The sequence below is a fragment of the Dipodomys spectabilis genome, unplaced genomic scaffold (assembly GCF_019054845.1).
Source record: "Dipodomys spectabilis isolate Male_0828 unplaced genomic scaffold, ASM1905484v1 ptg000289l, whole genome shotgun sequence".
Taxonomy (NCBI): Eukaryota; Metazoa; Chordata; class Mammalia; order Rodentia; family Heteromyidae; genus Dipodomys; species Dipodomys spectabilis.
In genome coordinates, this window is record NW_024870966.1 from 3,097,983 (window position 1) to 3,116,436 (window position 18,454).

The following is an 18,454-nucleotide window of genomic DNA, read 5'->3' on the forward strand; positions in this document are numbered from 1 at the left end:
GAACGAAGGTAGAACACATTTGGTGTATGGAGGACACTTTCTGGTTCAGATACCAACTTTGTCTTCATGATGGGAGAAATAAACTTTGGTGCAATCCAAGGGCTCTGTTGAAAGGGGACTAATCCCCCTTTCCAGGGCTCTGCCCTGATGATCTACTTACCTTCCGAAGGCCTCTCCTCAGAGCATCACCACAAGGGAAGGGGTCCCATACTGCATGTAAATTCAGCAGGGATATACTCAGCTGAGAAAACAAACATCGGTATTGGTGAACTACAATCCCTACACTGCCCATAAGGAGCATCAGAGTATTCCGTCCTCCCTCTTTTCCAAAAGACACAGTAGAATATTACTCAGGCATTAATTTTCATGGTCACAACACATGAAAAATGCAAAATGATGTACATGCCATGATCCTTACAAATAAGATACCCACACCTACACGTACTCACACATGAAAGAAAACAGACTGAAAAGATGTGGATTGAAATGTGAATGATGGTTTGCACTGTCAAAAAAAAAAGGGTGATTTTTTTTCTCTATTCTTTTCTTGACTTTTTTTGATGATCGCTATCCCATTTAAAACCAGAAACAATAAAACCATCTCCGCTCTGGAAAAAAGTCAGTTGGCAATGAACTCACATTTGAACTCAGGGCCTTGCAAGGCAGGTAGGTGCACTACTGCTTGAAATGCTTCCAGCCCTTTTTATAGCTTTGGTTATTTTTGAGATAAGGTTTCATGTGTTTCCTTGGCCAGCACAGACCATACTCTTCCCAGCTTTTTTGTTGAGCTAGGAGGACTCACATTTTGCCTGGCTGGCCTTGAACTATGATCCTTTCCCATCTCTGCCTACAAAGTAGCTGAGATGATAAGTGTGAGCCAGCATGTTTGGCCAGAACATTTTTAAATCACCAACTTACTGGGAAACTATTATAAAAAGGAAAATCACTAGTAGATGGGATATATATATATATATATATCCTATCAATATATTGTTGATTACACAATCCAGCATACTTTTCTTTTATAAGGTATTTTCAAAGATTCCTCAGTAAACTTAATTTTGGAAAAACTGTATTTGACATGGTAAATCCAACTCTAACAACTTCCTAATTTAGCTTGTGAAAATGAGAACATGATACTTAAAGTGAGATTTACTTTTATTCCACACGAAGGAACCCACTGTACTTTGATTTGGCTAATCAAATGGCCCAGAACTCTAAATATAAAAATTAAAATTTATAACTTAAATAAGAAAGTGTCTTCTATATATTCACTAGAGATAAATGTACTCAAGAATACACACACACACACACACACACACACACACACACACACACACACACACACACACACACACCCCTATTGATGGTACTAAGGTTTGAACTCAGGGCTTTGTGCTTGCTTGAGCAATGCATCCAGGCAATATTCTCAAAGATGAATATGTTATGTCTCTTAAATAATAATGACCCACAGAAGTCACGGCGGATAGAAACAGCTTTATTTTTCAAGTAGATTGATGAAAAAGCATACACAAGAGCAAAAGGACCACATGCAGCCCTCAGTTTGCCATAGAATCACTGGTTTCCTGCAGACCCACATTTGCATAAATTGCAATTCAAACACTTCCAACTCTTCTCACTTCATTTCCTTTACATTAGCCACAATATACATACTCGGGTTAGCTGCTCATATGGGTTAGCTTCTCTCTCTCACCTTTATTCATACTGAAACAATACAATGTCTATAAAACCAAACCATTTACTGTTCAGAAATCTAGAAAGATTCTTTTACATAATAGAGCCTGATATGCTAAGAAACCACACAAAACAGACATTTGCAGAATGATGGAAGAACAATAGGATAAACTGTTTGAAAGGAAAAATAAAACAATAATTCTTACCTAAATAACTTCAATCAAATGAATATATTTGTCTGATAATATAGCCTCTATATTTTAGAATATAAAAAAGTGCTCAGGATATATTTAACAAAAATAAGATAATGAAAATCTCCCAAAACAAATAATTTACATATAGACAGTAGCATGGGGAATCAAGATTCCATCTTGGCTCCAAGGCAAGGAGGCAGATGTGAACTGATCTGAACTGGGAAGGAAACTAAAACACTAAGATTGCAAACAAAGCTTCTTTCCTTGACAAGATGTAAACGGTCTAGTTTACACCTTTCCTCTTTAGAGGAAAAAAATCAGGTGTCTCAAATGACAAAGCTGGATCACTTTCTGTTTGTCCTTTCCAGCCATCTGCACATTCATTTGGCCACTGTTCAAAAGAACAAATACACATCCTTGAAGACGCCTGGACACTAGGGTCAACATTTTTCTCAAAAGACCATCAGCATGAGCACAGGGATGGAAAAGACATGCATTACCAAGTTGCTGTACAGCCAACCTAGAACGCCATCACAGGGCAGCTTTTGAGTGTAGAGAGAGCAGCCCTAACCTGAACTCTGCATGGTTGTGGGAAGATGCCAGCCCGTGCTTTGCTTCCTACTGCCATGGATCCCACAGGCATGCAGCCACTCTGGGCAAGGCAGGGCACAGTGTGGCTAAGACACTGGCCTGGCCAGCCAAGAGCACCATGTGCTGCCCTGCCCTTATCTAATAATCAAACTGTGTACCACACTTTCTGCACTTTCTTTGAAACTGCTCTTAAAATTTCATACACATATTCATAAGTTACTGTTGAGGAGACAAACAGCATATAGAACATAGTTTATATTAAAAGTGTGTGTGTACCTGTGTGTGTGTGTGTGTGTGTGTGTGTGTGTGTGTGTGTGTGTGTGTGTGTGTGTGTGTGTGTGTGTGTGTGTGTGTGTGTGTGTGTGTGTGTGTGTGTGTATACACAGCAACAGTTCTTTTCCCTCTCTGGACAGGATTTCAGATAACTCTGGCTTTCTTACTTTCCTTAGTATTTTAATTGCTTACAGTATCTATGAAAGTCATAAAATGAAGCCATCTTTAGAGGGGAAAAAGAAACTAGTTTCTGAAGGTGGGAAAAGTTCTCTCAATTTTGAAGGCAGTTTCGAGTTAGTCATTTAAGCCTGCTCCTTCGGAGATTGTTCTCTTGAGAGATTTACAAACCTCCAGCATCCTTGAGAGTACAGGATGTTTGTAATCGGAGGAAATGGTATTCCCTTTTTAATTCTAAACTCATAAATGTTACTATTAATGTTTATCAAAATTCAATGCGTTTTGGAGAAAAGTTTACAATCAGTAATGAGATTTAAACTATGAAGTTTTATATGGCTCTAAAAAAGAACTGTAGAAAGCAGAAAAATGGGCAAAAGGGTCTAAAGAGGGCTGGATAGTAGAGCCACTGGCAACCGAAGAGAAACCTGCTGAGAAAGGGCACAGAAAGCTTGCTGTCCTCACTTCCGACCTCACCATGCCTAATGCTCTCCTTGCACCCAGCCCTGTGCTCAACAAAACAAGTGAGGGGGAAAAAGAGACTAGTCTCTGCTTCAGGTCCCAAGGGCAACACTCACTCCCTAACTCACAACCAGGGGGCCAGAAAAGGGACAGAGCTCAAAATGACCCTACTGACTTGAATGTGGCTGGCACCCAGCCCTGAGAGCAGCCGGACACTAACCAGATTTCACTAAACTACAAGTGTCCAGAGCCCCAGGAATGGGGACAGATATACTTCCTTCTGGTAGGTTTAGATCAAGGCAAAAAGTGTTTTCCTTTCAAACTTCTGTTGCTTAGACTTTTAGAGACAGAACAAGTGTGTCACTAGGGTGGTTACAGAATTTATTGTCCAAACTAGGTGGCTTTGAGAACACAAGGAAACACTAGTAACGATTCACTCTAGAAGGAAAATGATGCCCAAATCAGACAGGAGTCAGACTGTCCTGGACTGACAGACACTCAGTGTGAACCTGAGCTGTCAGTGTCTGTACATCAAGATCTGCCACGAATGGTGATGCTGAGTGAGCGCATAGCCTGGCTGTCTACAAGATGCACTTCCTGCCTTCGTCCTGGTAAGTAAGAGTAACTCAGTGTATCCGAGGAAATAGTCTGAGTTCCTCTGACAGTCAAAACCAACATAACTGTGATGATTATTTGGACTCAATTCTTAATTTTACTTCCTAAAATAGTAATTAGAGAGGTTTAGCATATCTTGTGCCAGAAACAAACTTCTGAAATGACAAACCTCCACTATGGGGCTATGGTCATCACATATTTAAAAAATATCTTGTATTAACCATGGGATTCTCACAAATGCACTGTCACAAATGCTTTAGAAAGGCTGGAGGACAGTCGACGTGAAGCCATCTACACGGTGGGGGCTGCAGCGTCTCCTGGACGCAGACGTGAACAGTACATGGCAGGGAGGGTGGAGCCGAGGCGCCAAGCAGAGGGCACAAAGCACGTCAGTTCCTGAACAGCAGCATCCTCTCGGAGCACGCCTGCCCCACCAAGCTTGCGTACTGCTGCACTGTGGCATCCTCGCTCGGATCTTTCTGGTGCTTCTTGTAAACACCATAAGGCATGATGGCTTTCTTGTAAAATACCTGCAACCGGTCAGGTTCCTTGCTTCGACCTTCATCCACTGCAATAACAAAAAACTGAGGATCAGCAAGCCATGTGACAAATACCTTGTATTTTTTAGCAGATATGTTTGCCCAGTACATTCACTGGGCATGTTAAGAATAACAAATAGGAAGTACCTCACTGGAAGGTAATAAACATCCTGCAGTGTGAGAGGTGAACTTGAAGTAGAGTCACAACAAAGTTTACACAGCTCCATCATCTTTCAAGGGTCCAACTGTAAAAATACTCTGCCTTGCTTCTGTTAGCATCCTGTCTGGAGCTTCAGCTGACTTGGTGGGTGTGAGGAGTTGGGCCTGATTCTGGGAGAGGCAGACGGAAGGATCTCACAGCTTCCACGGACACTGTAGCCCGGGTGCTAGTGGCTGCTGCTATAGGACTTTCTCTTCTTTCATTAAAAAGAAAATAACCCTAGTTTATATCAGGACAGAGTCTGCCCAGTAGAATGCCAGTCCTCCTTGCAGCCAGATGTGGCCTCACAAACAAGTTCTGGCCAATGAGATATAAGCATTTTGTGAGTTTCCAGGGACTTCTCAAAAAGAACAGTTGACTTGTCTTCAGACTCTGGTTTTTGACCTTTCCTTCAGCCTGCAGCCTAGAACGTTGGTGTAATGGCAGGTGCACTAGTGTTTGAAGGTGCGCTTTTGCAGGTAAAGAAAGAATAAGACTGAACCTTGGTTCAATAAAAACAGAAGAGAGGAGCTGGGTAACAGCAGGCTTCATGTGACAGTGCTACTGCCATGTTAACCATGGCTACCTCTGTGTACAGACTCACATACAACATACTGTAAGCTATTCTTCCAGGTTTCTATTATGTGGAGCTGGTCTTAATGTAGAACATAAGGTACTGTCAGGTAAAGAAAATTCACTTTTAAGAACCATCATTTAGTCACAGCCATGGCCCTCATGCCAGCCTCCATATTGGGGTCAACTGAGGATTTTTAAAATACCAAAATATCTCCAGAACTGCTACCCAGAGGTTCTTATTTAAAAACTAGTCTGAATTGACGCCAAGCACCAGTGTTTTCTTCAACATCTTTATGACATTGAAAAGCATCCGGTGTACTTACAGATGCTCATGGCAGGGTCTGTGGCTGTAGAATTAAGTTACATTATATCCACAAAACGAAACATTGAACAACTATTACCACAAAAGCAAAAGCATGGAACAACAATTGCTTTTTAAGCTAAATGCCTAGGACAGGCTGAGTGTTCCTGATCCAAAAATGCTTGGCACCAGCCAGCTATGATTGAAATCCCAGGCTTGGGAGATGGAGGCAGGTGACTGAGAATTCAGAATCAGCATGGACTTATTAGTGAGACCCTGTCTCCAAACCAGGGAGAAAGAAAAAGGTTTGGACAACCTTCCAGAAGGGTTTCAGACAGTAAATTTGGGAATATTTTAGGGCTGGAACCCAAACCAAAACACAAAATCCATTCTGGCCTCACAGATAGCTGATGCACACAAGTCTGAAGGTCACCTTGTATGTATTTTTTATTTTTTTTTATTATCTTTAAGTAGTTGTACAAAGAAGTTCTCATTCTACAAAGCAGTCTATGAATGCAATGTGCTGATAACATTGTCACCCATACTCATCACTCCTAACACATCCCTTACCTCACTTTTCTTTTCTTCTTTTTTTTGTAAATTGAGATTAGGTGATTTCATAAATTGCATAAATTGTGGAATAGTGATACTTAAAGTCACATATACATTTTAACCTTCACAAGGCAAATTGTCATTATCATGGTTGTCTGTATTTTTGATGTGTCTGGGTTTGTGGCTGTGCCCCATCAGAGGAGGTCAGATGTGCCTGTGCCTCTACACAGTGGCCCCTCATCACAGCACTGATTTAGGCCACTTCTGTCACATAAGGAATAAATCTAGCCGGGAATGGTGGGTGGCTCACACCTGTACTCCTAGCTCTTCAGGAGGCCGAGATCTAGGATCGCAGTTAAAAGTCAGCCGGGGCAGGAAAGTCCATGAGACTCTTATCTCCAATTAACCACCAGAAAACTGGAAGTGGCGCTGTGGCTCAAGAAGTAGTGTGCTTGCCTTGAGCTAGAGAGCACAGGGACAGCGCCCAGGCCCAGAGCTCAAGCCCCATGACCGATAAAAAATAAAAACAAAAAATAAAGAGTTACAAAAGCAAAAGGCCTTTGTTTTATCAAAAGATTCACAATAATGGATTTAACATTCCAAAGACTTTTTAAAAGATATTTATTAAGAAGCTGGAAGCATATATTCACTAACATATTAAAAATACAGTTCAATGTGGACTCCAAGTAGCTATAAAAAACATATATTTAACTTAGCTCCGGGACTCTGTTCTTAAGCATTTTTGCTCAATGCTATCATTCTACCAATTGAGCCACAGCTCCACTTCTGGCTTTTTTGGTGACTAACTGGAGACAGGAGTCTCATGGATTTTCCTGCCCTGGCTGGCTTTGAACTTCAGTTCTCAGAGCTCAACTAGGATTACAAGCATGAACCAAAAGTGCCTGGTAAAAAACAAGTATCATATAAATTTAACAAATTGGTTCAAATAAACCAATTTACATTTAGTCAGTCTGTCACAGTATGTAAGACCACCACATTCCTAATATTCTTAACTTCAAAGTATATACAGGTCAAGGTAAAAAAATTAAGCAATGTCATTAACCTGAAAAAAAATAGTTTTGGTTTAATTCAAAGGTTGAGGAATTACATGGCCTTAATTTAAAATGAAGATCAAAGCTTCCATATGAGCAAAAATTTGCTTTGGGTTTATAAGGCTCATACAGATGACAGGTGAGAAAAATTCCAATGAAAAAGTTCAAATAGCACTACTATCATAAAGTTCTATGGAGCGATTTGATTATATTCTTTCTTAACCAATTGTCACATGTAACAACCTACTTGTTAGAAGAGACAGAATTCTTCACTTGGAAAAGTTGGACCTAAATGTGAAGTCAGAGCTCAGAGTTCGCACACCAAGGCTCAGACTGCAGCATCAGGATCAGAGTAGAATGTATGTTAGACAAACTGCAGAAGCATAGAAAAATTACCAGGGAACCAGGCCAGTAAGGGGGAAAAAAGAATGGATACAGAGAAAAGAGAAGCCCCTTGTGATACAGCATAAAATGACAGAAATCAGAGCCTTAGAGCTTTTGGGGATCAAACGAAGGAAAAGCTGCTTTCATTAGTTATGTTTTCAGCAACTGGTGGGAAGAGTTATGGTGTCCTAAAAAGTCTGCAGAGGAGAATGTATAAAGCACCAAGCCCAAATTGGGTATTGTTATTTTCATAGTCAACTTAAATTTGAAAGTTTTATTAATAAGTGTATGGCTTGTTTAGAGACAAATTTGGAAGTTTCTTGCAATCAAGTGTGCACAAAGGAATATAAAATCTATATTAATCTGAGCTAAAATGCATATGCTGCTATTGTAACTGAAGGTAGAAACAAAAAATATTCTAATACATCCTTTTGAAAGTGACTCTAAAAATTTTGTACTTATAATAAAAAATATTATATAGCATGCCTACTCAGGAGACTAGGATCAGAGGATGGCAGTGAGAAGATATCCTGAACGGAAAATTCTGTAAGATTCCATCTCTAATTAACTAGCAAAGGCCAAATTAGAAGCATGGCTCAAGCAGCAGAGTTCTAGCAATGAGCAAGGAAGCTGAGTGAGACTGAGCACCCAAGACCTTGCTACAGTTCAGGCCTCAGTCCCCACACAGCGTGACTCACTTTGTTTACGTACCGAAGCAGGGCACCAGTGGCTCACGTCTGTAATCCTAGCTACTCAGGAAGCTGAGATCTCCTGAGGACTGCAGTCCAAAGCCAGCCTGGTCAGGAAAATCTGTGAGACTCTCATCTCCAATTAACTAGCAGAAAAACCGGAAGTGGTACTGTGGCTCAAGTGTTAGAGTGAGCTAAAGAGTTCAGGGATAGCCCAGCCCAGAGTTCAAGCCCATGATGAAAATAAAAAATAAAGAAATAAATAAATGTACAGACATATTCATAGGAAAAGGTCAAAGGAGAGCATAACCACTAACGATGACTAATGCTATACTGCAGGATGACAAATCATTTTTACTATTACTCTTAGTAGTGGTTTTGAACATTTGGATTCAGGCACATTTTAAAAACTGAACCTGGTTCCTTGTGCATTCTAAGCAAGCACTCTACCATGGATCTACATCCTTTTCACATTTGAGCAAATTTTTGACTGGAGTTATTTTTTTAAAAAAACTACTAAAGCAAAGAAAGTAAGATGTATTTGTGATGCAGAACTTTTGGAACACATATATTTCTAGCTGTCAATCTAAAAAACAATCTAACAGACATTTGCTTAAAAATTGTTTGAGACGGCTGGGAAGGTGGCTCAGTGGTAGAGCCTTGCAATAATGAGACCCTGGGTTCGATTTCTCAGCACCACATAAGCAGAAGTGGCAGAAGTGAAACCTAACTCCTAACTCTGGACTAGGTAGAAGCCCTAAATTAAAAAACAAAAGATTAATGAGCAAGGTGATTTTTAAGAATTTTCCAAGTTACTTCCATTTGGCACAAAGTAGTTAAGTAAAGGTTTTTTTTTTTATTCTTTTTTTTTATTGTGAAAATACTGTACAGAGGGTTACAATTACATGGACAAGATAATGAGTACATTTCTTATCAAGCATTGTAGCCTCCTCCTTTGTTTCCCCTTCCCATCCCTTCCCATCCTCCCCCTGGCCCCCCACCCAATCCTTCTCACGCCCCCCCCCCTCGCCCCAAAGTTGTAAAGTTCGTTATCCACATAACAACTTGTACATCTCATTGTTGCAATGGGTCCACCTGTATCCTTATTTAAACGATTTGTTTTTCCCCTTCCTCTCCACAAATTATGCCGACATCAAATACAGTGAAAGCAGGGGTTATACTGTGGGGGAGGGACATACAAAGCAACAAAGAAATAATCTTATAAATGTGTTAGAAACAATTGCATGAAAGAAAAAAAAGACATTTGAATACATATCTTAGGGTTCACTTTTACACAGACTTCTTAGTAGAACAATTAAATCACAGATCCCCCAATCTCCAAGGAAAGGGAGACAGGTACAGGAGCAGGGCCAAGGATCCACAAGGTGCTGGGAGAGGGGTTTCAAGCAACACAGAGCAATTTAGGATAGAAAGTAACTTTTCTGACAACCCACCAAATGACCTCATGCTTTTGATGTTCTTTTTCATTTCATGCCTACCATGAACCAAAACATTTTAACAATGAAAAGGGGCAAGGGGCACTATAATAAGAATACAATTATGCCCTTCAGTGCTAAGACATGTATGCAAGCTAGGCATAAACGGAGTCATCAAGGTAAAATTCTATCATCAACACAGAAGCCTCTGGACAAGACCACCTATACTGCAACACTTTCACAGAGGGCTATGGTGATCCACTCACTCACACAGAATAACTGATCGATGGACAGCTGCGAGGAGAAATGAGCCTCAGTGAGCACAGCACCACGCTGACTCACATGACAGCCACGTGAGAGTCAGAGTGTGGATGATCATACGAAAGCAAAACTGGCCCTCGAGAAGCAGAGAGTTTCTCACAGACTGCTACTTAAATCTCCCATGACCGTGTTCCACAGCAGGCTCAATACTCTCCAATACAGAACTGCATTTTAATTTCCAAAAACCACAGGACACAGTCTGATTTCAAATAGTATCTAGAGTTGATAAAACTGAGTTATTCGCTTCAAAGTCCCAAAGACTCCACATATGGGAAGGGATCTTTATGTTCTTTGAGGAGCTCGTCTTAAATTTGCTTTGAGTTCTGTAAAGGAACTCTATAAACAGTGAGCAATACAATGAGCTACTGCAAGAGAAGCAGACCTAGTAAGTTATAGGGAGAACATGCTATTTGCCTATCACTCACTTTTTTTTTTGTCCAGTCCTGGGGCTTGAACTCTGGGCCTGAGCACTTTCCCTAAGCTCCTTTAACTCAAGGCTAGCGTTCTACCACTTGAACCATAGCTCCATTCCAGCTTTTCTGTGATTAACTGGAGATAAGAGTCTCTGGGACTTCCTTGCCCTAGGCTGGTTTCAAACCATGATCCTCAGATCTCAGCCTCCTGAGTATCTAGGATTAACAGATGTGAGCCACTGGTGCCCGGCAATAGTACATTCTTGATAAACAAAAACATATCACTATCAGACTTTAAACTCTTCTGTGCCATAAAATTGCTTATTAGTACTTATTTTAGAAAATAATTTTAAAATATATAAGCTGACTATGTACTTGATACCCAGTCAGTGCACAGAAATTATCCAGTCGGGGGGGAGGATGGGAAGAGATGGGAAGGGGAAACAAAGGAGGAGGCTACAATGCTTGATAAGAAATGTACTCATTATCTTGCCCATGTAATTGTAACTCCTCTGTACAGTATTTTCACAATAAAAAAAAAGAAATTATCCAGTCATCATCTCAATATTATAAAGTAACAAGAACTTAGCATTTCTTTAATCATTAAGTATGTAAGAAAAAGTAGCAACCTTTAAAACAAATTAAGCAGAAAGAAGAGATGAAACAAATTCAAGATTAGAATTACTGCTTAGCTGGAAGGAACTTATAATCTTTGATATATGAATATGAAATAATTCAACAAGGCTTTTTAGCAGCTTTCTGTATAAGGAACAGGCTTCAATCTGACCTGGAGAAAAGCTGAGAGAGGGAGGAGTAGATATTATATATTTCTACAACATTTTGCTTTGGCTATGGGCCTGAATTCAGAGCTGATAGATTAATTTAATGAATTTTTAAAGCAATGTATCTGTCTGATCAATGAAGTGTAACTAGGAATGAAAATGAAACAATCACATTCTGATTAATAACTTAAGGTGTGGTAAAGACAAAGCCTAAATGTCTGGGAACCCTGAGTCCAACCCTGGGAGCCTGGTGTGAGCCAGCTGGTCTGAGGGCCGCTCAGTACCAGGTTCTTTGAAGCTGCCACGGTAGTACCACCCTTGTTTTCATAACAGCTTTTAAAGAAGATAACAAAATACATTATATAAACCAATTTTTACATGAAAATCAAATTATGAGAAAAAATATACACCTTAGGACTAAGGAAATCCTTATATTACTCTCCTTGCTCTTTTGTCTTTTCATTGGATTTTCTCCATTTACTATTTTTTATGAGGTCTTCTCATTCCTCTCCTTTGTTTTTTTTCTGTAGTACTGTATTGGGGTTTGAACGAAGGACCTCATACAGGTCAGGAAGGTGCCCTAACACTTGAGTCCTGCCCAAAGCCTTTTGTGCTTTCATTATTTTTCAAGTAGAGTCTTGATTCTGGCCTGGGCTAGCCTGGACCATGATTCTACTTACAATTCCTGCATGGCTAGGATGAACAGACCACACCACTGCCCATATTCTTTTGTCTGACAGGAGGCCTTGCTAACTTTTTGCCCAGGCTAGCCTCAAATTGTGATCTTCCCCATCTCAGCCTTCCAAGAGCTAAGATCACAACAGGGTGGGCCACTGCAGCCAGCTCCTGCTTTGCTTGGGGATCACGGGTGATTAGCAAAAATGTGTATGCTCACACATTTCCTCTATGGTAGTTCAGGCCAACTCAAAGCTCAGCACAGTTTGGAATGTCAAGGAACCTTAGTCTGGGGAAGCCACACCTGTTAATATAATACAAGGAACCCATGCCAAAAGCATACAAACTCATGCCAACTTCACACAGCACAGACTAATTCCCAGAGCACTAGACTACAGGGAAGTAAACAGAATACACATACAGAAGATAGAAAAGCAGGCACATACTAAAGCCTGTGGCATCTACGTAATCAATCTTCTAAACTACAAAAGTAGGAGGATCTTAGCATGCCTGTCTTACTGTAATCTTTACTACATCTCAATAAGACAGGCTCTGTTATTGTTTTTATTAACGCGCATGAATTCTATGAAACTTGTATTTCACAATGACATTTCCATGTATGCACACAACATACTTTGGTCATTTAGGTGTGACTATTATTTTAATGGTTAAAGCGAGGAATGTGAAGCTATTGCTTAAGAGCACACAGTATACCCATTGGTATACCATGGAAGTTTGATTCTCAGGATATTCTTTTAGTGCTTGTACTAATGCCTAATGGAGAGTAATAGGAAACAAAATATGGCTGAGGATCCACTAGGCAGGAAATGGGAGAGGGAACAGGGACACAAATCAGAAATCTAATGAAGTATTGTTGCAAAACCTTCACAGCCTGTTTGCTTCCATGACACCAATCTGTAACTTTATGCAGAAATTGGTCAATATTTCTATTTTTCCCTACATTTGCATGTAATCAATCTAGTGAACAGATTTTAAGTACTGGGGTAACTAAAAGAACTGGATAATGGTATTACAGCCTGCAGAGCACATAAAAGCCAATCTATCAGGAAATGCCCATCTTATACATACACGTGTGCAAATGTACTCATTCCCACTCTACAATATATAAAAAGCTCCACAGCCCCTACAAAGAGACACAGACACACATATGGATTGTGAAAACAAAGGTAACAATTTCCTCATGAGCTATGCTCCAAACATACCTGCTTCTGGGTCCTGATTGAAACGACAATACTTGGAGTTTTCAAGTGAAGACAGGCACTGCTCGATGGGTACCCACACATAGGTCTCAGGACACAGCAAGTCAGAAGGTCTATACTGACCCTATGGAGTATAAGAAAAAAGGCACAGGCGTTATTAACATAGCAACTCCTGACTTCCAAGGCTCCAGGCGCACCAGAAAAGGTTGAATCACAAATTAGTCAACCAGAAACTATTTGACCATAAATACACTATACTATACCATACCATTGGCCAACCCCCATCCCCCATCTCAAGAAGGGCTCTCTAAAAGTGGTGCATTGACATTTAGGCATTGGTTAATTTGGAAGTTTTTAATTCTACACTATTGATGTTATTGTTGTTGTTGGTCATAGGGCTTGAACTCTGGGCCTGAGCGCTGTCCCTGAGCTCTTCAGCTCAAGGCTAGTGCTCTTCCACTTGAGCCACAGTGCCACTTCGTTTTCTGGTGGCTTATTGGAGTTAAAGAGTTTCACGGCCTTTCCTGCCCAGGCTGGCTTTGAACCACAGTCCTCAGATCTCAGGTTCTTGAGTAGCTAGGATTATAGGCATGAGCCACCTGTACCTGGCTTCTACACTCTTTTATAAGAAATATTTAAATAATTCTTGCTGAGATGATCGTTAAAAATACCTAGCTTCAAAATTAAGTTTTTATGGAAGTGGAGCTGTGGCTCCAATGGTAGAGCACTAGCCCTGAGCAAAAGCAGTTCAGGGACAGCACCCAGGTCCTGAGTTCAAGCCCCAGGACCAGCAAAAAAATTAAATAAAAATAAAAATAAAATTAAAGAACACCACTAACCAAGTTTTAAAATCTAATGAATAACAGATTGAACACAACAGAAAACTGTATAAAGTGAACTTACTTTACAAAATGAATTTCATAAATATTTAACTGGTACTGTTAACACTTATTCTGTTCTAATGTGTTAAAAATGCTGTCTTGTGGGGGGAGATAGTTGTGGAGGTGGGAGGGAAGGGATGGTAGGGGGGAAACAAAGGAGGAGGCAACAATGCTCAAAAGGAAATGTACTCATTACCCTGCTCATGTAACTGTAACCCCTCTATACAGTATTTTTACAATAAAAAATGTACAAAAAATGCTGTCTTAGCAACATAATTTTTTTTTTTTTTGGTCCGGTCGTGGGGCTTGAACTCTGGGCCTGGGCGTTGCCCCTCAGCTCTTCAGCTCAAGGCTAGCGCTCTACCACTTGAGCCACAGTGCCACTTCCGGCTTTTTTCTTTTTGCTTATGTGGTGCTGAGGAATTGAACCCAGGGCCTCAGGCATGCAAGGCAAGCGCTCTACTACTGAGCCACCTTCCCAGCCCAGCAACATAATTCTATAAGCAATCTAAACTAGGAAATATACAATTAAAAAGTTTAAAAAGACAATAAAAGTTCAAAGTAAACATTTAAGATCCTCTAAGCTTTCTTCAAAAATTCTATTTCAAGGGGCTGGGAAGCTGGCTCAGTGGTAGAGCGCTTGCCTTGCATGCCTTAGGCCCTGGGTTCAATTCCTCAGCACCACATAAGCAAAAAGAAAAAAGCTGGAAGTGGCGCTGTGACTCAAGTGGTAGAGTGCTAGCCTTGAGCTGAAGAGCTGAGGGACAGTGCCCAGGCCCAGAGTTCACGTCCCACGACCGGACCCAAAAAAAAAAAAAAAAAAAAAAAAAAATTCTATTTCAAGAAAATAGCACACCCCAAATGTAAAATAAGTTATATAATACATGATAAAGAAAAAAAAGTCATTCACTTATGGGTAACATACAGATAAAAAACAGAATGATACAAGTTAAGTGAAAGCAGTAAACATAGTATGTTTACCCATGTTAATTTACTACTGTATGATGCCCTTGGACTGCCAAAACTGTTTTCACAAAGCAGCAAATGGATCATACCAGTTTGAGGACCACTATCTAGTGTAAACCCACCTCAAAGAATACTGCTAACTTAAGGGCTCCTCACTAGTACACTGCTCCTCATAGGAAAGGCAAGTAACACTATTTGGGAAAAGCCAAGGAGCAGAGCAGAAGGAGAGGAGAGAAGAGAACAAGAAAAGGTCATAAGGTAAGTATGACCAAAGTACATCATATACACGTATGAAAATAGTGAAACCTATTATATATACTAACACACAGGGAAGGGGGAGAGAAGGAAGTGAGGGAGGGAGGGAAAGACAGAAGAAACCTACTGTGCATCACAAAGGTATAAAGTGAATGGCAGGCCCGCCTCCCCCTTACTCTAGGCGCTCCTGTGTATTGAATGGGAAGGCTATATATAAACAAAGTGCAAAGACACATTCATTCTTAAAAGGCTACTAAGAAGGTTCAAGAAGGATGTGGAATTTTACTGGAAGCTTAAAAGACTATATAGGCAGGATGGAAAGGAATGCAAGCAGTCTGGTTAAAGGAACAGCACAAGCAAAGACAAGAGTTCAGCCAAGCAGCAGGTAACTGAAGGAGAGGAAAGAGCAGTCCCTGCAGCAATGAAAAGGTGCGGTAGGACCAGATTCTGAGGGCCTAGTATATTTTGGACATCATGTGGAAGGAAAGGCTGTGGATAAGGCCAGTGTTGCCCTTCATTCCAGTAGAAGCAGGAGACAGGACAGAACCTAGCACTCCAGTCTCCAGCTCAGCGTGTGCTCACTGTACCCATGACCATCTTACTGGCTTAGGGTGGTTTTACATCACATTCCAACATTATGCAATTACAAAATTACAGAATTCTGTGCAAATGAATTTGTAATAAACAACTGCGAATCAAGTCAGGTATTCTACTGCTACTTATCTTATTGAAAGCAATGAATTCCAGAACTACTTTTTTTTTTTAAATCTAAAGTAGTTCATCTCTACATTAATTCAGAGAAGAGAAAGCATGACATGATACTGTCAACATATTACTAAATCTGAAAAAATGAGAAAGCAGTGTAAGGCAATAGCTCTAAATCTTTTATTAAGAAATCTGATATTAAGAAAAGCTAAAATAAAGGCTAAAAAAACTTGTAGGAAAAATAATTTTCTTGGTCTGCAGTATACAGATTTTTTTTAAGCACATACAAAATTATTTTTTTCAACAGAAGAAAATCTGGTACCTTGGGCTTCATATTATACTATTATACTATACTACGATTATTAAGTAGGCAAGCCAAAAATTGGGAAATTTACTCACAAGCCATATATTAGACAGCAGACTTAGATCTAGAACATATGTAAAATTTTAACTGCTCAGTAAAGTGATTTGTTTAAAATTTTTAAAGTTTTAATTTCAAAATTTTAATTTTAAAAATTTCACTTTTGTTTTAAATAAAAATTCTAAACAAATCACTTAAACACTTTACCCAAGATCTCTGTCTAATAAGCATAAGAAAAAGATGTTTAACACCATTAGTTATGAGAAATGTACCTTAAAATCTTAAAAGTTACTAATGTAGCTCTTACTCAAATGGTTAAAATTCAGTAAGTCAGAAAAATAAAAATTTGGCAAGACTTGGACCATGTAGAAGGCAGATACTGATATTTAAAATGATAGAGTGTTAGCTGGAACAGCAATATTGCTGTTCCATCAATTGTAGAATGGGTTAGGATAAAGTCTTTGAACTGTAGTCACTGGGTGAAGTGTTTTAATTTTTACAGTGCCAAACATTTTCCCCAGAAGTTGTGCCATTTTACATTTCCATCAATAATGTTAGGTATCTATGCTCTAATTTCCTCCATATGCTTACTGCACACTATCAAAACTTTCCATCTCTGCCCACCTGAAAAATGGCATTTCATTGGTTTTAATTTATGTAAGATGTTCTATGCATGTAGAGGAATATACGTTTGCTTTACAATAAAACTAGTCTGTTTTGTTACTGCTGGCCTTAGTAAAAAACTCTTTATCTATTAAGGAAATTAGCTCCTGGCTTGTAAATGTTTCAGTTACTTTCCTAGTACGTTGTACTCTTACTCCTTGTGGAAACCTGATATGTGGTCAAAACCATCAGTTTTCAAGAAGGGATCTGGTCTCTGCACAATAATTAAAGAAGCCACTCTCATTTGAAAATTATAAAAACATACTTTTTCTAGTATTGTTATAGATCATAACTTTACATTTACATTTATGCTTCATCTGGAATTTATTTGGGTATAAAGCAAAAGATCCAACCTAATTTCTTTCAGATGTTTTTACTCAGTGGCTTCAACATCATTTTTGGGATAATCTTCCTTTCCTTTGCTGATTTAAACGCTTCTTTGATAATGTGTTAAATTTCTATATATACTGAGCTCCCCTTCTGGTTGTCACACTGATCTGTCGGTCTAGTCTTGTGCCAATGTCACATACTTTTAACTACTAAAGATTTATATTTTAATCTTTGGTAAATCTAATCTCTTCTCATTACTCTCCATCTGCAGAAATTTCTGATCCTTTTGCTAAAAAGGGTTCCCTACGTGGTACAAAAACACTGCCAACATGATTAAGGAAACTAATAAAAATGGAATGGCACATATTGACACTGTGATGACAGAACATAAAAGAAGAGAATTCCAAGAATGTACAGTGGGAAAACCATATACACAGTAAGCGCCTCTTAAATTCATAGGTTTACTTCATGCAGTTTTGACTAAGCAGGGTAAAAAAACCAAACTGAAATAAATGAGAAGAAATCCCAAACACAAAAAAATTAACTTCCCACATATTTCACAGCCAGGTGATAAGAACAGCCCTCAGGCCTGAGTTTGTCATTAGTTGTGCTGAAATCCTGTGTGATCTGTTTCCCTGCCCTTGATTATATGAAAATCTGCCTCCCAAAAAACAAACCTTGTCTAAAAAGCAAGGTAATAGTTATGATAATTCTTTCCAAGTAAAAAGGAGCATGTGATGTGCTGAATGTTTTATATGTATGTGCGTGTGGGTGTGTGTCCACGTGCGTGCTCGCACCTGTGTGAGCATGTGCATACGTGTATGCATGCTGGTCCCGGGGCTTGATCAGGCTCTGGGTGCTATCCATGAACTTTTATGCTTAAGGCTAGCATCTACCACTTGAGCCACAGCTCTGCTTCTGACTTTTTGGTTGTTAAGAGATTAAAAGAGTCTCATGGATTTTCCTGCCCAGGCTGGCTTCAAACCTTGATCCACAGATCTCAACCTCCCAAATAGCTAAGACTACAAGTATAAACCACCAACACTTGGCTTGAGCTTAATTTTTCAAGTGATAAAGTGAACGTCTTAGATTTGTTGAAAGGTGGACCAGTCTTTAGTGGAAAACGGGTGGTATTATACAAAAAATGAAA

At 39.5% G+C, this 18,454-nt stretch overlaps 1 protein-coding gene across 5 annotated transcripts in view; it reads right to left on the bottom strand.

Moving 5' to 3' along the window:
• Positions 1 to 1,482: 1,482 nt before the first annotated feature.
• Positions 1,483 to 18,454, bottom strand: part of Ate1 (arginyltransferase 1) — a 102,198-nt gene continuing 85,226 nt past the window's right edge. For all 5 annotated transcript variants that reach the window (XM_042701324.1, XM_042701323.1, XM_042701325.1 and 2 more), the window contains 2 exons: positions 13,147 to 13,267; positions 1,483 to 4,572 (listed from right to left, as the gene is read on the bottom strand). In XM_042701324.1, the coding sequence (XP_042557258.1) occupies positions 4,394 to 4,572; positions 13,147 to 13,267 (300 nt within the window). In that variant the 3' untranslated portion in view covers positions 1,483 to 4,393. The remainder of the gene's footprint in view (positions 4,573 to 13,146; positions 13,268 to 18,454) is intronic.